At 35.1% G+C, this 17,173-nt stretch overlaps 1 protein-coding gene across 1 annotated transcript in view; it reads left to right on the forward strand.

The window, feature by feature from the left end:
* Nucleotides 1-9,731: 9,731 nt before the first annotated feature.
* Nucleotides 9,732-17,173, forward strand: part of Col3a1 (collagen type III alpha 1 chain) — a 39,180-nt gene continuing 31,738 nt past the window's right edge. The window contains exon 1 of the mRNA XM_069995625.1: nucleotides 9,732-9,923. Coding sequence (XP_069851726.1) covers nucleotides 9,836-9,923 — 88 coding nt within the window. The 5' untranslated portion in view covers nucleotides 9,732-9,835. The remainder of the gene's footprint in view (nucleotides 9,924-17,173) is intronic.

The raw sequence follows: 17,173 nt of genomic DNA on the forward strand, positions 1-17,173 counted from the left end.
AGGAGGCTGAGGTCTGAGGACTATGGTTCAAAGCCAACCTGGAAGGAGAGTCCATGAGATTCTTTTTTTTTTTTTGCCAGTAGTGAGGCCTGACCTCTGGGCCTGGGAACTGTCCCTCGACTCTTCAGTTCAAGGCTAGAGTTCTACCACTTGAGCCATAGCCTCACTTCCAGTTTTCTGATGGTTAGTTGGAGGTAAGAGTCTCACAGATGTTCCTGCCTGGGCTGGCTTTGAACCGTGATCCTCAGATCTTAGCTTCTTGAGTAGCTAGGATTACAGGCATGTATCACTAGCACCCAGCTTTCCATGACAATCTTATCATTAATTAACCACCGAAATGTCGGAAGTGAATTTGTGGCTTCAGTGTTAGCAAAAAATCTCAGGGACAGCACTTAGGCCCTAAGATCAAACCTCAAAACCTATATATATATGTATATATATATATATATATATATATATATACACATATATATATACATATATATATACACACATACACACACATGTACACACGAGCAAGTGGAATCAAAGTGAATGACAAGAATTTCAACAAATAGCGTGAGACTCCTTTTGGAACATATTAGTCTTATGATTAAAATTATTTGTTTCCAGTTCAATTTTCAATTCATATTAAACATTACTCTTCTATCATACTATTTTATAATCCTTGGTAGATTACTATGTTTTCTACCATTTTACAAATCATGTCCTTTTTAGTGGTTCCTTACTTTTAATACTTGTAGTGAATAGAATTTGACTGCTTTCAATTTGTTTGCTAACCAGTTCCTTTGTTTATTCTTTTATTTTAGAAATAAATTTAAAACATCTGGAAGTTTTCAAAAGTCCATTATAAATCCAAAGACTCCTTATGCTGGAAATAATGATCTTCCTTTTTCTGAGTGATGGAAATACTGGGAATAATTAACTTATTGAAAATGACAAAAATTCTAAATGATACATGGAGAAAGCATTACTTTAAATGTGTTCTGAGGATTAGGAATCCATGTTTTAAATCCCATGTTATTTGATTTTTATTTATCACCTAGCACTCACAAAGCCCTATAGAAACTATCATGGGTTATAAAATGAAGATAAACCCCAAATATGAACTGAGATAACACAGCATGGTGAAAATAAAAATTATTTATCGGAGAGATTTTGTAGATTAAATGATTTAGGGAATAAGTTTTTCAAAGATCATAGGACCTAAAAACATATAGAAGAGAAACAAATATAATCCAGATGGAAAGACAACAACAACAATGGTATCAACACCAATAAATACAGTATGGTAAAAATAAAGCCATTAAATTTACTAAGAAGACTATGTCTGAATCATGAACTGCGTACAAGAAATATCTAAAAGTGCATTTAGGGGGAGATACAAAATGAAGGGAATAGTTGGTCATAAATAAATAAACTAATATTAATCTTTTCATTGGATTTATCCAAACAATAGCACTTTGGGTGACCAAGATAATTTTTTTTTCCAGTTTTGTGCTTGGACTCAGGATCTGAGCACTGTCCCTGAGATTCCTTTGCTCAAGGCTAGGCTAGTGTTCTACTTCTGACTCTGTGTGTGTGTGTGTGTGTGTGTGTGTGTGTGTGTGTGTGTGTGTGTGTGTGTGTGTCTGTGTGTGTCTGTGTGTGTCTGTGTGTGTGTGTGTGCATGTAATTTATTGGTGATTAGTCTCACTGACTTTTATGCCCTGGGTGGCTTCAAACCACAGTCTTCAGCCTCCTGCGTAGCTAGAATTACAAGCATGAGCCACCAGCCCTTAGCAAGATGACAAAATTTTATATAGAATTTCTTCTTGGATTAGTTTGACTCAGTCACTTCATGCAGTATTTCTAATATCTACAAACTGAAGAGGTGATGGTAGAATATTATTCAATACTGATCCTAAGAATTTTTTTTTTGGGGTCCGGTCATGGGGCCTGAACTCTGGGCCTGGGCACTGTCCCTCAGCTTTTCAGCTCAAGGCTAGTGCTCTACCACTTGAGCCACAGCGCCACTTCGGGCTTTTTTCTTTTTGCTTATGTGGTGCTGGGAATCGAACCCAGGGCCTCAGGCATGCAAGGCAAGTGCTCTACCACTGAACCAACTTCCCAGCCCCTGATCCTAAGATATTTTTTTTTTCTGGTCATGGGCCCTGAATTCTTGGCCTGGGCTCTGTCCCTCAGCTCTTCAGCTCAAGGCTAGTGCTCTACCACTTAAGCCACAGCACTACTTCTGGCTTTTTCTGTTTATGTGGCACTGAGGAATCAAACCCAGGGCCTCATGCATGCAAGGCAAACGTTCTACCACTGAGCCACCTTCCCAGCCCGAGCCTAAGAATTTTTTTTTGAATTTTTAAGAAATAATTTCAATTTACTTTTTATCACTTTTAAATAGTTGTACAAATGACTTGAAATGCAATGAGTCAATTTATGATTATAATGCATATTAATCAGGGTTACCCCTTCATCATTCTCCACACTCCATCTATGAAACCCTACTCATTCCCTCCTGTACGTACATTGTGCATTAAGAAATGCTTATATATTAATACCAATATCATAATTCTATAATCATTTTACCTTTATCAGTGTCTTTAGAGATAAAGAACATGCTTTCTATTTGCATGGTTTTAAACAGACTTTAGTGTAGGAAATAAGAAAGAGTAAAATAAGTGTATAAAAAATTTAAATGGACAGATAAGCTACTTAACCAGGCACTGTTACATGAAAGGCAAAAATTCAGACAATACTTAGGACCATCTGACTTAGCATCCTATCCCTAAAATTCTAATGTTGGAACTGTTAGTTATATAAGCCAATAACATAACAAAACACATAGATTCTTACTTTGTAGCTCTAATCATCTTTATTGGTACACTTCTTTGATTCATAGTCCAAAAATGGAAACACAATGTGTAATGTAAACATGCTGTAACATAAGACCAAAAGGTTCCATTTATCCAATTTGAATCTTTCCAAGAGTATCTTCAAAGAGTATGACACTTTACAAATAATTTTTTGTTTTTTTAATATATTTCAATGAACTTCATCATGATATTTTCATAAGTGCATGTAATATCATATGCATACCCTCCTTTTTCTTCCATGTTTCCTTTGATCTTCCTGAAGAGTCCCCCTTCTAATTTCATGGGCTTTAAAAATAATTGAGATTCTACATAGAAGACATGAAATAATGTGAGGATCTCTAGTTCAATCCATTTTTCTTCAATTGTCATTAGTTCATTCTTCTTTATGGTTGAATATAACTTTATTGTGTATATATGCCTCACTTTTATTTCTGTTTATTTTCTAATGGTCACTCTGACTAAATATAAAAGTAGGATGTTATAAGCAGTGATGCAATAATGCAATGAACTTTACACAGTTTTACATGCTATATCCATATATATATATAATGTATAAGGAACATGTAGATAATGGACATTGATAGCAATTAAAATCAGCTTCCATTTCAAGCACTCAGTGTGAGTGTTTGGTTTTGACTTATCTCAGACTCCTATCAGAAAATGGTGATGTGGACCTTCTTTTCATCTCCAGACAGAATTGGCTATGTTTGAAGAGTTAGTGCAGCTGTGCTGGATTCTGCTGAAAATTCCTAAGTATGACTCAGATGACAAATTATATTTGATAGAGTCTAGTGGGATTTTTTTTGCAGTGGAACTTCAATCCCAAGAATGATTAAACTATCTAAAGCCCCAAAAGGGAACTCCTGAACTCTTACTAGATGTTTCATCCCAGCTGGTGTCACTTTTACAAAATTTATGAAGTAATCATATTGTTAAGGGATGAGCTTTTTGTTAGGTAAAGAAATGAGCTCCACTGATCTATGAAATTATTTTAAAAATAATTATAATGACAATGATGATAAAATAGGAAGGCATCATGGAATGCTAAGTGTATGGAGACTTCATTCAGAACATGATGATAGAGCTACAAAAGCTTCACAATTGCAACAGTCACTGCTCAGAAGTTTTCCTTTCAATGACCAAAAAAAATCTACTAGTCAAATTAATACATTTATGTGCACATACAAAGGAAGCCAGAACTTTATCCACTTCTGTGACTAAAAGGGACAAAAGATACAAATTACATTTCATTATGCAATTGAATTTTCCTGGAATTTCATTTGTTAATATTTTAAAATAGTAATTAATTAATCAATTAATTATTAAGTAGTTGCATAAAAGGGTTTCAGTTCCAGAAGTCAGATTACTAGTACAATGAATCTTGATTGCAACTCCTTTATTGCATTCTTCATCCATCTCTCCATCTCTTCTTTCTCCATCCCATCCTCAAGTCATGCAGTTCAATTTTTCATGGAGTACATTGAAATTAATTTTTTTGCCTTTCCTACTTTCATTCATGTCTCATCATCTTCATGTTACCTTTCATACTCCTCCAACATGATTCAAAAACATATACAATGCATATATGCCAGTACCTTGTGGTATGTATCTAGATCCCAGCTATTAATGGGGTCGACAGTGGAAGATTGTGGTTTGAAGCTAGCCTGGACAAAAAGTATGAAATATTATTTGAAAAATAAACAAAACCTAAAAGTCTGGGGCATGGCTCAAATGATAGAGTACTTTACTTACATACAATACTGGAAATGATTCAATTACTAATTAACACCTAAAAATCAGGATAGTGCCTTTTTTTCAGTTAAGTTTTCAAATTTACCCTTTTGACCTTTTCTCATTGCCCTATTAGTAAAACAAAATTACATGCTAGTTTTATATTCACTAAGTTCATAAATGATATAAAAGTATCATTACCACAATCAGTGACTAATCCATGTGGAAAATATTGTAAAATTATGGAAAGTGTGCTATTTAATTCCAGTTCCAATGACTAATTTTGAGCGTCTCATAATCTCTTTGAACTTCTAGTGAATCTTGGAGCAATTTGCAGCTGCAAAATACAAAGACAGGAATTCACAGCCTCTGATTTAATAACAAATAATATAAAAGAACATATAAGAATGGAGATAATGTTTACAAATTAACTGCCCCATTGAACACTATTTTGTTCAAGGTCAAGGAAATGTGTGTTTTGTAAAGCTGCAGAGCTTCTGCATGGCAAAGGACATAGCTAGCAAGATCAATAGAAAGCCCACAGATTGGGAAAAGATCTTCACTAGCCATACAATAGAGAAGGGTCTCATATCTAAAATATACTTGGAACTCAAAAAATTAAATCCCCCAACAACAAATCCTCAAAGAAACAACTGCCCAATAAATAAATGGGCTAAAGACTTAAAGAGAAACTTCTATGAAGAGGAAAGAAGAATGGCCAATAGACACATGAAGAAATGCTCAACCTCTCTAGCCACAAGTGATGTTTCTAGAGTAAAATGAAGTATTCTTTTTTTGGGGGGGAGGGGGAGGGTCTGGTTGTAGGGCCTGAACTCTGGGCCTGGGCGCTGTCCCTCAGCTCTTCAGCTCAAGGCTAGCACTCTACCACTTGAGCCACAGCGCCACTTCGGCTTTTTTCTTTTTGCTTATGTGGTGCTGAGGAATCGAACCCAGGGCCTCATGCATGCAAGGCAAGCACTCTACCACTGAGCCACCTTCCCAGCCCCAAAATGAAGTATTCTTTAATGTAGTTACATAGGAGCAACAATATGTGGAGAATGATGCCGAACCTGAAGAGTAAGAAAAAACTAAAGAAAATTATCTTGAAGGACTTGATACGCATGTCTCTGAAAATATGGGGGGAGGAATAAATGCATAAAGGGAAGAAGCGAGGTCGAATGCAGTCAAGAACTCATTGCATATACTACAAAATTAAGAAAAGTAAGAGCAGGGGTAGGTCCAGGTAGGTACTATTACTCTTCATTGAATTTTTTTTAAAGCAGCAGCAATCTCAATGTAGCAACACCCAGGAATATCACTTGACTAAAAACAGCAAAGACAATTTCCATTGTATTTTACTGTTGTGTTGTTTTTTTTAATCCATTTCTAGGCCACAATTCTGTTATGGATTCAGTACATATTTGTGAATATCATTACAGTTATGTTCTTTTTTATTAGTAAGTTTTTTATTGTGAAAATGCCTTACAGAGAGGTTACAATTATATGAGCAAGGTAATGTGTACATTCTTATCAAGCATTGTTGCCTCCTCCTTTGTTTCTCCTTCCCATCCCTTCCCATCTCCCCCTGTGCCAAAGTTGTAAAGTTCATTTTTTGACATAACTAGCTATGTTCTAACTAGTCTTACTGTGATTTGAAATACATATTATGTCTGTAATGATGAAACATTCCTTTGGCTGGAACTGTCACACTTCTTCTGTTCCATGTGTTTTGCAAGATAGAAAAAATATGGTTTTCTTCATGCTGTTGTAGAGAGCACCGCTAGCACTCAACAGCCTACAGAGGTCATTGTAGCTGTGCTTACCCATCTCCCCCAAACTTCACTGTCCGTTGAACTGGAAAGTATCTGAAGTCTTGCTTGATCATCTGCCACACCCTTGCTTTACCTCATCTTTTCCAGATAGTCTTTTCATCAAACTAGAGGGCTAAAACACTGTATTAGTTAGTGCAAGTACTTATATTCGTGTTAAAGCTCCAGATGCAGTCTTGAGAGCTAAATGACATGTCTGTGCATTCTGATTAACATCAGTAAAGTAAAAAAAAATCTATAGACAAAAAAAATGTGTGCCTAGATAACATCAGCATCTGGATTATACAGTAGGACTCACCAGTGTGTGTTTTCATATCAGCTCACATCCATAGTTGTCCGAGTCATGTACAAAGGATTACCTGTCGAACCTGAGACACAGAATACATTGGATCCCAGTGAAAGACCTCAAAATAATAAAGAATGATAAATCAAAAAAATCACAAGAGCCAGGAGCTGGTGGCTTACACCTGTAATCCTAGCTACTCAGGAGGCTGAGATCTGAGGATCGTGGTTCAAAGCTAGTCTGGACAGGAAAGACCGTGAGACTCCTATCTCCAATAAACCACTAGAAAACAGGAACTGGCGTTGCAGCTCAAGTGGTAGAGTGCTTGCCTTGTGCTGAAGAGTGCAGGGATAGCACCCAGGCCCAGAGTTCAAGCCCCATGACCGACCAAAAAAAAAAAAATCACAAGAATGAGTCCTCCAGACTTCTTCTGAAGATCTTAATATATAGCAGTGATCCCATCTGCAAACAATCAGCTAACGTTAACTATGAGCACATCAATCAAGAATTTTTCTCATGAAGCAAATAGGGCTATTATGTGAAAATAAACATTTTAGGATAATTAAAAATATGATAGAAAATTTACATGAGCTAAGGCACAAAACGTTTAGTACAATTACCATTTCAAATTTTTCACACTAGAAAATAATTTTAATAAAAATGTTAGAAAAGATTTTCAACTATTATTCACTATCTCAAACAGTAAGAGTAATACTCTACATAGATGTGTATGTATTTAGGGCTGGCAATGACCCTGCAGCTTTTGTGCTCAAGGCTAGCACTGTATCATTTGAGCCACAGCTCCACTTCTGGCTTGCTTTCTTACTTCCATTTCCTTTCTTTTCTTCTTCCTCCTCCTCCTCCTCCTCCTCCTCCTCCTCCTCCTCCTCCTCCTCCTCCTCCTCCTCCTCCTCCTCCTCCTCCTCCTCCTCTTCCTCCTCCTCCTCCTCCTCCTCCTCCTCCTCCTCCTCCTCTTCCTCCTTCCCTTCCTCCTCCCCCTCCTCCTCACCCCCCTCCTTTCTCCTCCTTGATTTTAATTGGAGATAAAAGTCCCTGAATGGGCTGGCTTAGAACCCTTAGAACTGTGATCTTCAGATCTCAAACTCCTGAGTAGCTGAGATTACAGGCATAGGCCACAATGCCTTGAGACACATGAGTAATGTTTCTGAATTTGTTTAAACAATATTTTCAAATATATGATGAAGACCTTGGGAGATAAAAAGATGTATAATGATATTTTTTACCCTACTCATTCTACTATGATACAGTCAAAGCACTTATATATGCAAACCTTCTCAGCAATTACTTGATTTTCCCTTTGGTAGCAACTCTCCATCTCAAAAACAGAAGTCATACAGGAGGTTGGTGGTGTTCTGGTTCTCTTTACCCATTTCAGATGATGTCATCTACACTGGAACATCTTGGGTTGTCCTCCCTGTGACCATGGAAATAAACAGCCAACTGTACAAGGGCCTGTGCTTATCAACTATGTATATATATATATATATATCACAATTTGAATAGAAAGTAATTAACAAGTATTAGAAGGATGAGACAGATGGAAACAGAGTTAGAAGAGATGAATTCCCTGAGAAGGAAAGTTTTGAGCTAAGTCCTTGAGAATAATTTAAGATGGAGAAAGTTTTGGATATACAGGCATAAACAAAAAAAATGCAATGAGCCTTGATTAAAATTGAAATGTTAGATGCAGTTTATAAAAATAAGTAAAGGAATAAATAGATTGGTGATTAGATTGTCAAGAAGTATCTTGGTTATTTAAAAGTAATAGCATGTGAATAGTATCTTTTTCTCTACAAAGATTTTTTTTTTTTGCCAGTCCTGGGGCTTGAACTCAGGGCCTGGCCACTGTCCCTGAGCTTCTTTTGCTCAAGACTAGCACTCTACCACTGAAGCCATAGCGCCAGTTCCAGCATTTTCTGTTTATGTGCTACTGTGGAATCGAACCCAGGGCTTCATGCATGGTAGGCAAACACTCTACCACTAAGCAATCTTCCCACCCACCCTATAAAGTTTTTTTTTTTAAATCATAGATCTGTAATGGTATTTTACCTTCTATTGACTATGATCCAGAAATTATTCTTTAGATATATCCATAAATACAATGGAAACCTATGTAGATACCAACTTGCAAAGTATATACAAAAGTCTAAATGGAGAAATATTTATATTATTCTTTATAGTAATGAAGGTAAAATTAGAATTTCATCTGATACTCTTTTGCTAATCAGTGTGCTAAACGTTTTTCTTCCACTTTCTTATAAACTCAAGACATGAAAAGTCTGGATTTTTCTGTAGGAAAAAAACTGTTCTGGCTTTCTCAAGCAGCATATAAATTGAAAATCTCAAGCACTCAGGCTTGTTAAGGTAATTTGTTAGAAATAGAAACAGTTACAGATAAGAATCTGGTAGGATTTCATTCAAACATAGCTCAGATACTTAGTTTTGTGACAATCACCTGAAATTCCACATCCGGCATGAGTGGTGGGTGGATGAAGCAAACAGCTGATCACTTACAATTCCCCTATTTAAATTCAGTCGGAAGGGTGGGGGGAGATTTGGCAAAAATCTCAGTATAAAAATCTTCCAGGAAGATAAAGTGTGTAAGATTAAGCCATGCCTGAGAAAGGCAGTTGGGATCTTCTAAAATCTGTTGCAGTTACTAATGTTTTGTGGAGCAAAATAAAAGAATCCATGTAATTCTTACACCCTGTCATGCAGCAGAGAACTTCTGTATAGGTTCCTAACTTAGGCAAACATATAAGTAAGACTAAAATACGTAACAAACTTCTGCATCAGCAGATGCACACAATCACCAGATGTGCTGCTTTTCTAACTCTGGGTTTGTCCTCTATAAGGGAAAAAGAAATATTAATCATTTCTTTTTACTGCTAAGGGGATGGGTGCTGCTCTCATATTTCAGAAAGGGGCTGGAAAGTGAGGGAAGCCAAACTTTTTCCTATTTAAGGCCAAAGCAAAGGAATCTCAGTGGCTGAGTTTTATGACGGGCCCGGTGCTGAAGGGCAGGGGACAACTGATGGTGCTACTTTGAACTGCTTTTGCTTTTCTCCTTTTTGCACAGAGAGTCTCATGTCTGCTATTTAGACATGATGAGCTTTGTGCAAAAGGGGAGCTGGTTCCTTCTTGCTCTGCTTCACCCCTTCACTGTTATTTTGGCACAACAGACTGGTGCAAGTAAGTAGGTACAGATTTCAACAAACTTTATGGGTGGTTGTTTTCTTTTTATCTTTACTTCTCCTTATAAAGGAGTATGAAGGGGGAAAATCAGCCTCTTGAAAGATAATTTCCTCTTAGAAGCCTCCAATTGTTCAATGGTATACTGATTATAGTTTTGCTTCTTTTATATTTGTGTTAGAAAAGAATAACCTCATATTGGCATGTTAAAGTTCTGTAGTTGTTTAAGGTAAATGTTTGCTTGCACTAACTTCTTTTTTATGCTAAACTTAGTAAAATAGCTTTAAAAGGCTTGATTGTTAACATCTTGGAATGTTTCCCTGGGCAGTCTGGAAGTTATTGGACCCCTGTATTAGTTTTATGTTCTCCTTTGTGTGCTGGTTCTCTGTGAGGTTAGGATGTTGAGCAAACTGATAATATATTTAAAACAAATATACATTAAGAACAATCTAATGGTAATTATTGTGCATATTATTAAAATTATTTTAGATTTATTTTAAAAATGGCAACAACAAAATATCACTCTTCCTTAAATAAGTACATATTGCTAAAAATGTTTCCTCATTCTTGTTTTTATTGTGTTTCAAGAAAATTCAAGAGTAATTAATCCAGTTTTCCAATAGCTTATGGTTAAGTGCCTTTATTGCCTTCATGTTCTGCTTAACTGCATTTACATTCAGTAAGAAAATATCTTAAAAAATGTTTCAACAGGAATGTTTTGACTTTTCTACAAACAAGGTAAAGTTATTAGATTTGTTTAACTTCAAAAAGGTTGACGTTCTATATTTTCTAATGAGAAGATAGGATCGTTTCCATGCTCTTATTTCCCAAAATAATACCACTTGTGTCAATTATTTAAATTAAAATGTTCTTATAGAGTCATATTTTTCTTATAGTCAAAAAATATTGGACAAATTAAGAGAACAAACGTTCCTAGAAATAAATATTTAAATGTGAAGCTTAAAGATAAGTAAAATAAATCATAACAAACTTTGTATGCAAATATGTTTGTTAAACCTAAAGTTTTCCAAGCACTGTATGAGAATTATTTTCTTCTATTTATAACTTCGAATAATTTTGATGTTCTCACAGAAAATGTATGCAAGTGTGGGTGGAGGGAAATATTCAGTCATTTCTTTAATTGTAGTCAGCTCATAGCCACAAAAGAAGAGAACCACCCATATTCCTTGTTCATTAGTTTCCTCTTCTCCTCAGCCATTCTGCCTCTATTTCCCCTCCTCCTCCTTTCTCCACCCCCTTTGGCTCCTCAGGACCCCCCCCTTTCCCTGCCTCACTCATCACCCAACCCCCACTGCAGGCAAGTCCTCCTCTCCTCCTTGCTCCTCCTCTGCATTTCCTTCCCCGGCCACTCCCTCCCTGCTCCCCTGGGCCTTCAAGCCTCCATCTGCTTTATTTTTCTACCATCCTTGCTTCTCTTCATTTGACCTCTCATTTTATTTCCTTTTTCTTTTCTTCCAGTGGCATAGTAAGATGCCATTCTACAAGTTCCAGGTCTTCCCTAGGATACCAAGTGACTCATACCCTTCCACACCCCAGGAAAGATTTCAATTTTGGAGGGAGGGGAAGAGTTCTCAAATATTGAAAAAAAACTACCAATTTGGGGGGGCTTGTTCAAGATTACAACTAATGTTCATAGGTACCTAGTAGTTCCAAGAACTGGAAGATAAAAGCAGTATAGTTTTTTTGTTTTGTTTTGTTTTTCAGTCCATCTATAGAGAAGAAGAGTGTTGGATGCCTACATAATCTTGACATCACATAAGTTCCTTTTCTGTTTTCTCCTTTTTGTTTGTGTGCTTTTAAGCTTTATCAAAGATGAAAAGGAATTTGTTCAGCTTACATTTTGTTTTGTTGTTTGAAGTGAAAAAGATGTTTAGATGTTCTAAGACAGTTTATGTTACATTCACTTGGTTTTTTTGTTTTTTGTTCTTTTTTTTGTATCAGAATATTCTTCCTGTGGATAAGCTTTGGGGAGGCACGAGGAGGTGCTAGACAGGGAGCTCACTGAACAATGATGTACCTCTGGGTTGGTTGTCTGGAATATGTTTTAGCAAGCCCACAAAAAGAACAGCACTAAAAAAAAAAAAAATTAACTTGTAGTGTTCTCATAGGAGTTTTCTGGAGTATAAAACATGTATCTGCAAAAAAATTTGGTCTTCTTACAGATTTGTGAAAGCTTTATTTTATTCAAGAGTTTTATTCCAGCAATGGAAAAACGTGGTCTGTTTTATATTTCCTGTGGTTTATAAACATGCCAGATTTTAAGTGCAAAGGCGTGCCACCTAGTGGCTGACAGGCAAAGTACTACAAATACAGGCATAATGCTCAGTATCTTAGAAGAGATTTGAAAACAATGTATATGTTATTAAAATTATAAGTTACTAAAATTCTTCAGCCCCTGAAATATTACTGTTTAAATGTTTCCAAGCACACATACGAACATATGATACAAACATTCCAAGAATCTGTAAAAGTAAATTTAAAAGTAAGAATCATTTTTTGGTCACATATTCAAAAGACTGATGTCATACTTACTGGACATAAGTATATTGCCCGTTGCTTTTTATATAGATAGATGTATAGACAAAGGCTATGAAGTAATCTTGCTTCATTTGGCTGGAGAGGGAAACCATTTTAAGTAAGTATACTCTAATAGTTGAGCTTCTATATTGCATTATGCTGATAATTCTAACAAAATTAACTGTGGACCTTTAATAGGTTTTTGCATACAAACCTGTGAGTTAACTCAGAAAACTGACTCTTGTTCAATGTTTTGAGAGACTATTTTCCATTTTGCTTAAACAATATACCACTGATAGGTTAAACACTTAAGCTTACTGCAACATGAGCAAATGAACCAAATGTAGCATGAACAATTGTACCTTTAAGAGGAGACAATATGTAATTATTCAGCTTTCTAAGTATCAGTCATCAAACAGATTTTGTGTGTTAGTTGAGTGTATAAAAAAGAGCGAAGACTGGAATCGAAATTCTTTTAAATGCTAGATAGATAATTCTGGAATAGAAGACATTACTTATTTTGTAATTATGTGTCCTTAAAGGGATATACTAAAAATTATAAGGCAATACATGAATTCACACATTTGTAAAACTGAGAATGGGTGGATATTTTTTGAACTGGTAAATTTTTAAAGAAGAACTTCAGAAGCTTATGATCTAACCAAAAATTATTACTATTTCAGTGAAAATGTACATGAGAAATAAAGTACTATTGACACACATTTCATGTATTCATTCCTGATGCCTTGTATTTTTTGCCATCCCTAGAGTATTCTGCATCAGACGATCTAAAGGCCTAAAAGTATAGGAATTGTATTTAACTCTAGAATCCAGGAGCTCAGGATTATACGAGGAGAAAGTAACTTCTCTGGAACAATTCTGGAAAAGAAGGAAAAACATAGTCAATGTCATTTAACTATCATTCTGACTCTGGGTTACTGTCTTAATCATGATCACATCTTTTTTAAGTAACAACTATTGTCTATAATTTTATCAGAATAACAATTAAGGCTAAAAGACAACTGTTCAGGAAAGCCCCAACCCATACCTTCTGTTCTAGGTCAGGCCTTGAGTTGTCACTCAAAAAGAAGATGCTAAATAATGAAACTCCATGGTTTCTATTCTGGATGATATTTCCTTTGTGCAGAGTTGTAAAGAGTATGTAGCTTAACTCTTATTTTGTGACATCAAGTGGGATCACCAACTTGAAGCTGTTAAAGTGGATTGCTTCTGAGTTAAAGCTTTAAAGATGCAAGATGTTATTGCTTTTGCTAGTCATGGAAAACATTTGTAAAGTTTCCAAGTCTGCAATAACTTTCTGGAAATGCCTCACCGAACAGTTTTTGAGAGAGCCAGAGAGGCAGGGGGCCAGGAGGAGGAAGGGATGAGAAAGAAGGAAGAAAAGAAAGAAGAGAAAAGAAAAAAAAGAATGGACAGGAAGAGAAAAGAAAAAAAAGAGTTATTTAATTTTCATTAGAGGGAGGAAGCTATTTCACTGTTCCACACTCAGAAAAAGAAATCATGTAACAGTTTTTTAAATTCAGAATTTCACTGCAAAAAGCTTTGCCTGTTTTATATCAAGATGGCAATGGAAAAAATGACATAGCTTCTTTCACACAAATCATTTGTTAACATCAGTTTGGAGAGTAACATTAACCACCAGAAATTCTGTCTGTGCCTAATGAAAACACAGCAGAAGTGGATTCCTTTCAGATTAACTAATCAAACCCTTGTTTTTTTTCCATGACTGGGGTCAAACACTGATGTTTAAAATGTAATCTTTATGACCAAAATGAAACATTCAAAGAGGTCAAAAGGCAAAAGGCCCTAAAGTTCTAAAAGTGAAAAGTAAATGACCTGTAAATTATTAAAAGTTAAATTTTCCTTGAAAGCTGCTTCAGTAAAATGTCATATATTTTAATGACTTATTTTCTATGATTTTCCTTATAGAAGATAACAAATAGAGATTAGATTTCTCAAGCAAATTAAAATCATAGATATTATCTTTGACATTTCCTAGCAAGTTTATAATACCCAACACACATTCAAGGGATTTCCTAGCATGTTTATAATGCCCAAGACACATTCAAGGAAAAATCATAATGAAGTTAAAAGTTTATTGAATGAATCATTTTAGTAAGTATAGTTTCTGAAAATTAATGTCTTAATGAGTCATCCTTCACATACTATTTCCCAGGATACAGCAGCCTATCTGGTACAACCCTACCCTTGGCATCCAGTAAAATGTAGGTTGGGCTTCTCCGAGCCACATGTTCATTCTGTTGGTGGTCTGGATGTTATCAGAAAGAGCTCTTTTTCATAAGGTCAAGACAAAATAAGCAATAGAGGTCAACTCTCTATGGTATTTTCCTGTTTTGAAACCAAGGAGAAAGATGGGTTGCAGAAAATGGTTATCCCTTAACAGCCTGTTGTTATTGTTTTTTAGGTCTCTTATTTTAAACATCCAGGTTTTCAGAACCATATGGAACAGAGTTTTGAAGTTGGCCTATTTAATCCTACCTACTTCTTGAGAACAGAAAGAGAATAGAATGCTGTCATCGAGAGTATCAAATTTAGAGACAGTCTTCCTAGATTCAAGTCTTAGTTTTACTCTTGATGATCTAACCTTGACAAAATTACAGTTTTTCACAGGTTCTTCATCTATAAGATGACAATTAGTACTGCTCACATCTCAGCCTTTGGAAGGCTAGGTAAAATAGATATGAACCAAAAACCCTAGTATTTTAAAGTTCAAATTATCCTCTTATAAGATCAATAGATTGCTCATTCAAAATCCTTTCATTCACTTCTCTGGCATATTTTTATATTAGTCTGATCAGTATATAACATAAAGAATAAATTTAATTAAAAATTATACTTTCTAAACATTGGTACTATCATTTTAAAGATAAACCAAACATATCTCATTTGGAAATCACATGAACACTTAAAAACTTCAACTTTCTAAAGTAATAGAAAAATATGAAGTTAATTTATATAACACCTATAAATATTTAATATTCCAGATTTTGAAAGAATTCAGTAAGATCAGAAAGAAAATATTACCTGTCACTCAAGCTAAATTAACTTTTTAAGATATTTTAGGGAATATTTTATTTACTCCCCAAATGATATTAAGAAAAACACAATTGTACTAATATTTAGTCACAGCAAAAGATTCTTCCCATGGAACATGATTTAACACCATAAGAATGGAGGGAAAAGCCACCATGAAAGTGTGATTTAAGTATTTCAAAAAGTGTTACTTGGTTTTGTTTTTTTCTGAAGTTCTGAAAGAAAGCTAGAAGAAAGCAGGCAAATGTGAATTATGTCATATGTTAGCTACATTCTGTTTTATAGTTCAGGTGCTAAGGAGGAAGTGTGTTTCCCCCCCCTAAAATATTGTAGTGTGGTAACAAGCAGTAATTCTAGTTCAGAACCTCCCTTTAATTAAGGGCACCAAATGACATCGGAGGTAGAATTGGAACAGGAAGACTAAGATTAAGCAACAATAAAAGAAGTACTGGGAAATCTATTCATTTCTCTTGTAACAAAAATGAAATTATTTGCCTTTCAGTAATTTTGCAAAAGTATTCGGCTTAATTTTTTCAGCAAAGTTACTCTGAAAATAGCTACCTAAGAAAGGAATAATATGAGAAGACTTATGGAAGATGAATCTCATTTTCTATTCTATTTCTATTATAAGTGTTAACTAGAGCATTTAATTCTTAAAAACAACACATATTCCCCTTGGCTTTGTCATCGTTTTTCCATATATAACTAGGCACTTAAAATTAAGGTTATAGACATCTCTGCAAGAAGTTTGGCTTCCAATAAAACACACTGCTAACCATATATGGTCTAATACATTAGAGGAAGCAACTCAAAGCTCCATTCTTTCACCAAAGGAGATCTAGATAGAGAAAAAGAGAAAGGGCTGATTACTACTTTTTAGGACACCCATCTTTCTTTCAAATGGATATGAAATAAATTACTGAAACTATTGGGTCTTCATTAATTTTGCTTTATTAGTCAAAACAACATAGCTCTCTAAAGTGAACTGACTATATATACATCATGTTAACTGTCATAAGCACGGCAAAAAACACCCTCCACCCTTCCTACCCCTGCCAAGCTGATGTCATAGTTGAGAATAGAATGCTGGTTATCAGAGGCTGAGGAGAGTAGGGAGTATGGCACAATAGAGGGAGAGCAGTGGGTACCAATTTGCAATTAGATTGGATCAAGAAATCTGGTGCGCCATTACATACATGGGTGACTAGATAATGAAAATGTATTGGTTATTTCATGAAACTAGAAGAAAGGATTTTATTAATTTTCAGCAAAATAAAATGATAAACATTTGAGAAAATCACCTGAGTTAAACCTGAGTTAAACATTCTTCAAAGTTTCATGTGTTTTTGTACAATATATTATACCCCATTAATATGTACAATTTCATGTTTTACAGGTAAATCATAATATACTTGAAGCAAAAAGTAATACAACAATAAGTTTATCTTCATACTAAGGCTTTGGTGTTATTTTTTAAGTTTTTTTATGTTGGTTGATTTTTTTTATTTGGTGTTTATTTTTTAAGTATTTTTTAAAAATGTTCATTGATTTTTTTGACCCAGGTTTCTTTTGAGTTAGTCACTGTCCTGACTCAGCTTCCTGAGTGCTAGGATTACAGATACATATCATCAAACCTT

The sequence above is a fragment of the Dipodomys merriami genome, unplaced genomic scaffold (assembly GCF_024711535.1).
Source record: "Dipodomys merriami isolate MVZ:Mamm:240054 unplaced genomic scaffold, mDipMer1.0.p SCAF_49, whole genome shotgun sequence".
Taxonomy (NCBI): Eukaryota; Metazoa; Chordata; class Mammalia; order Rodentia; family Heteromyidae; genus Dipodomys; species Dipodomys merriami.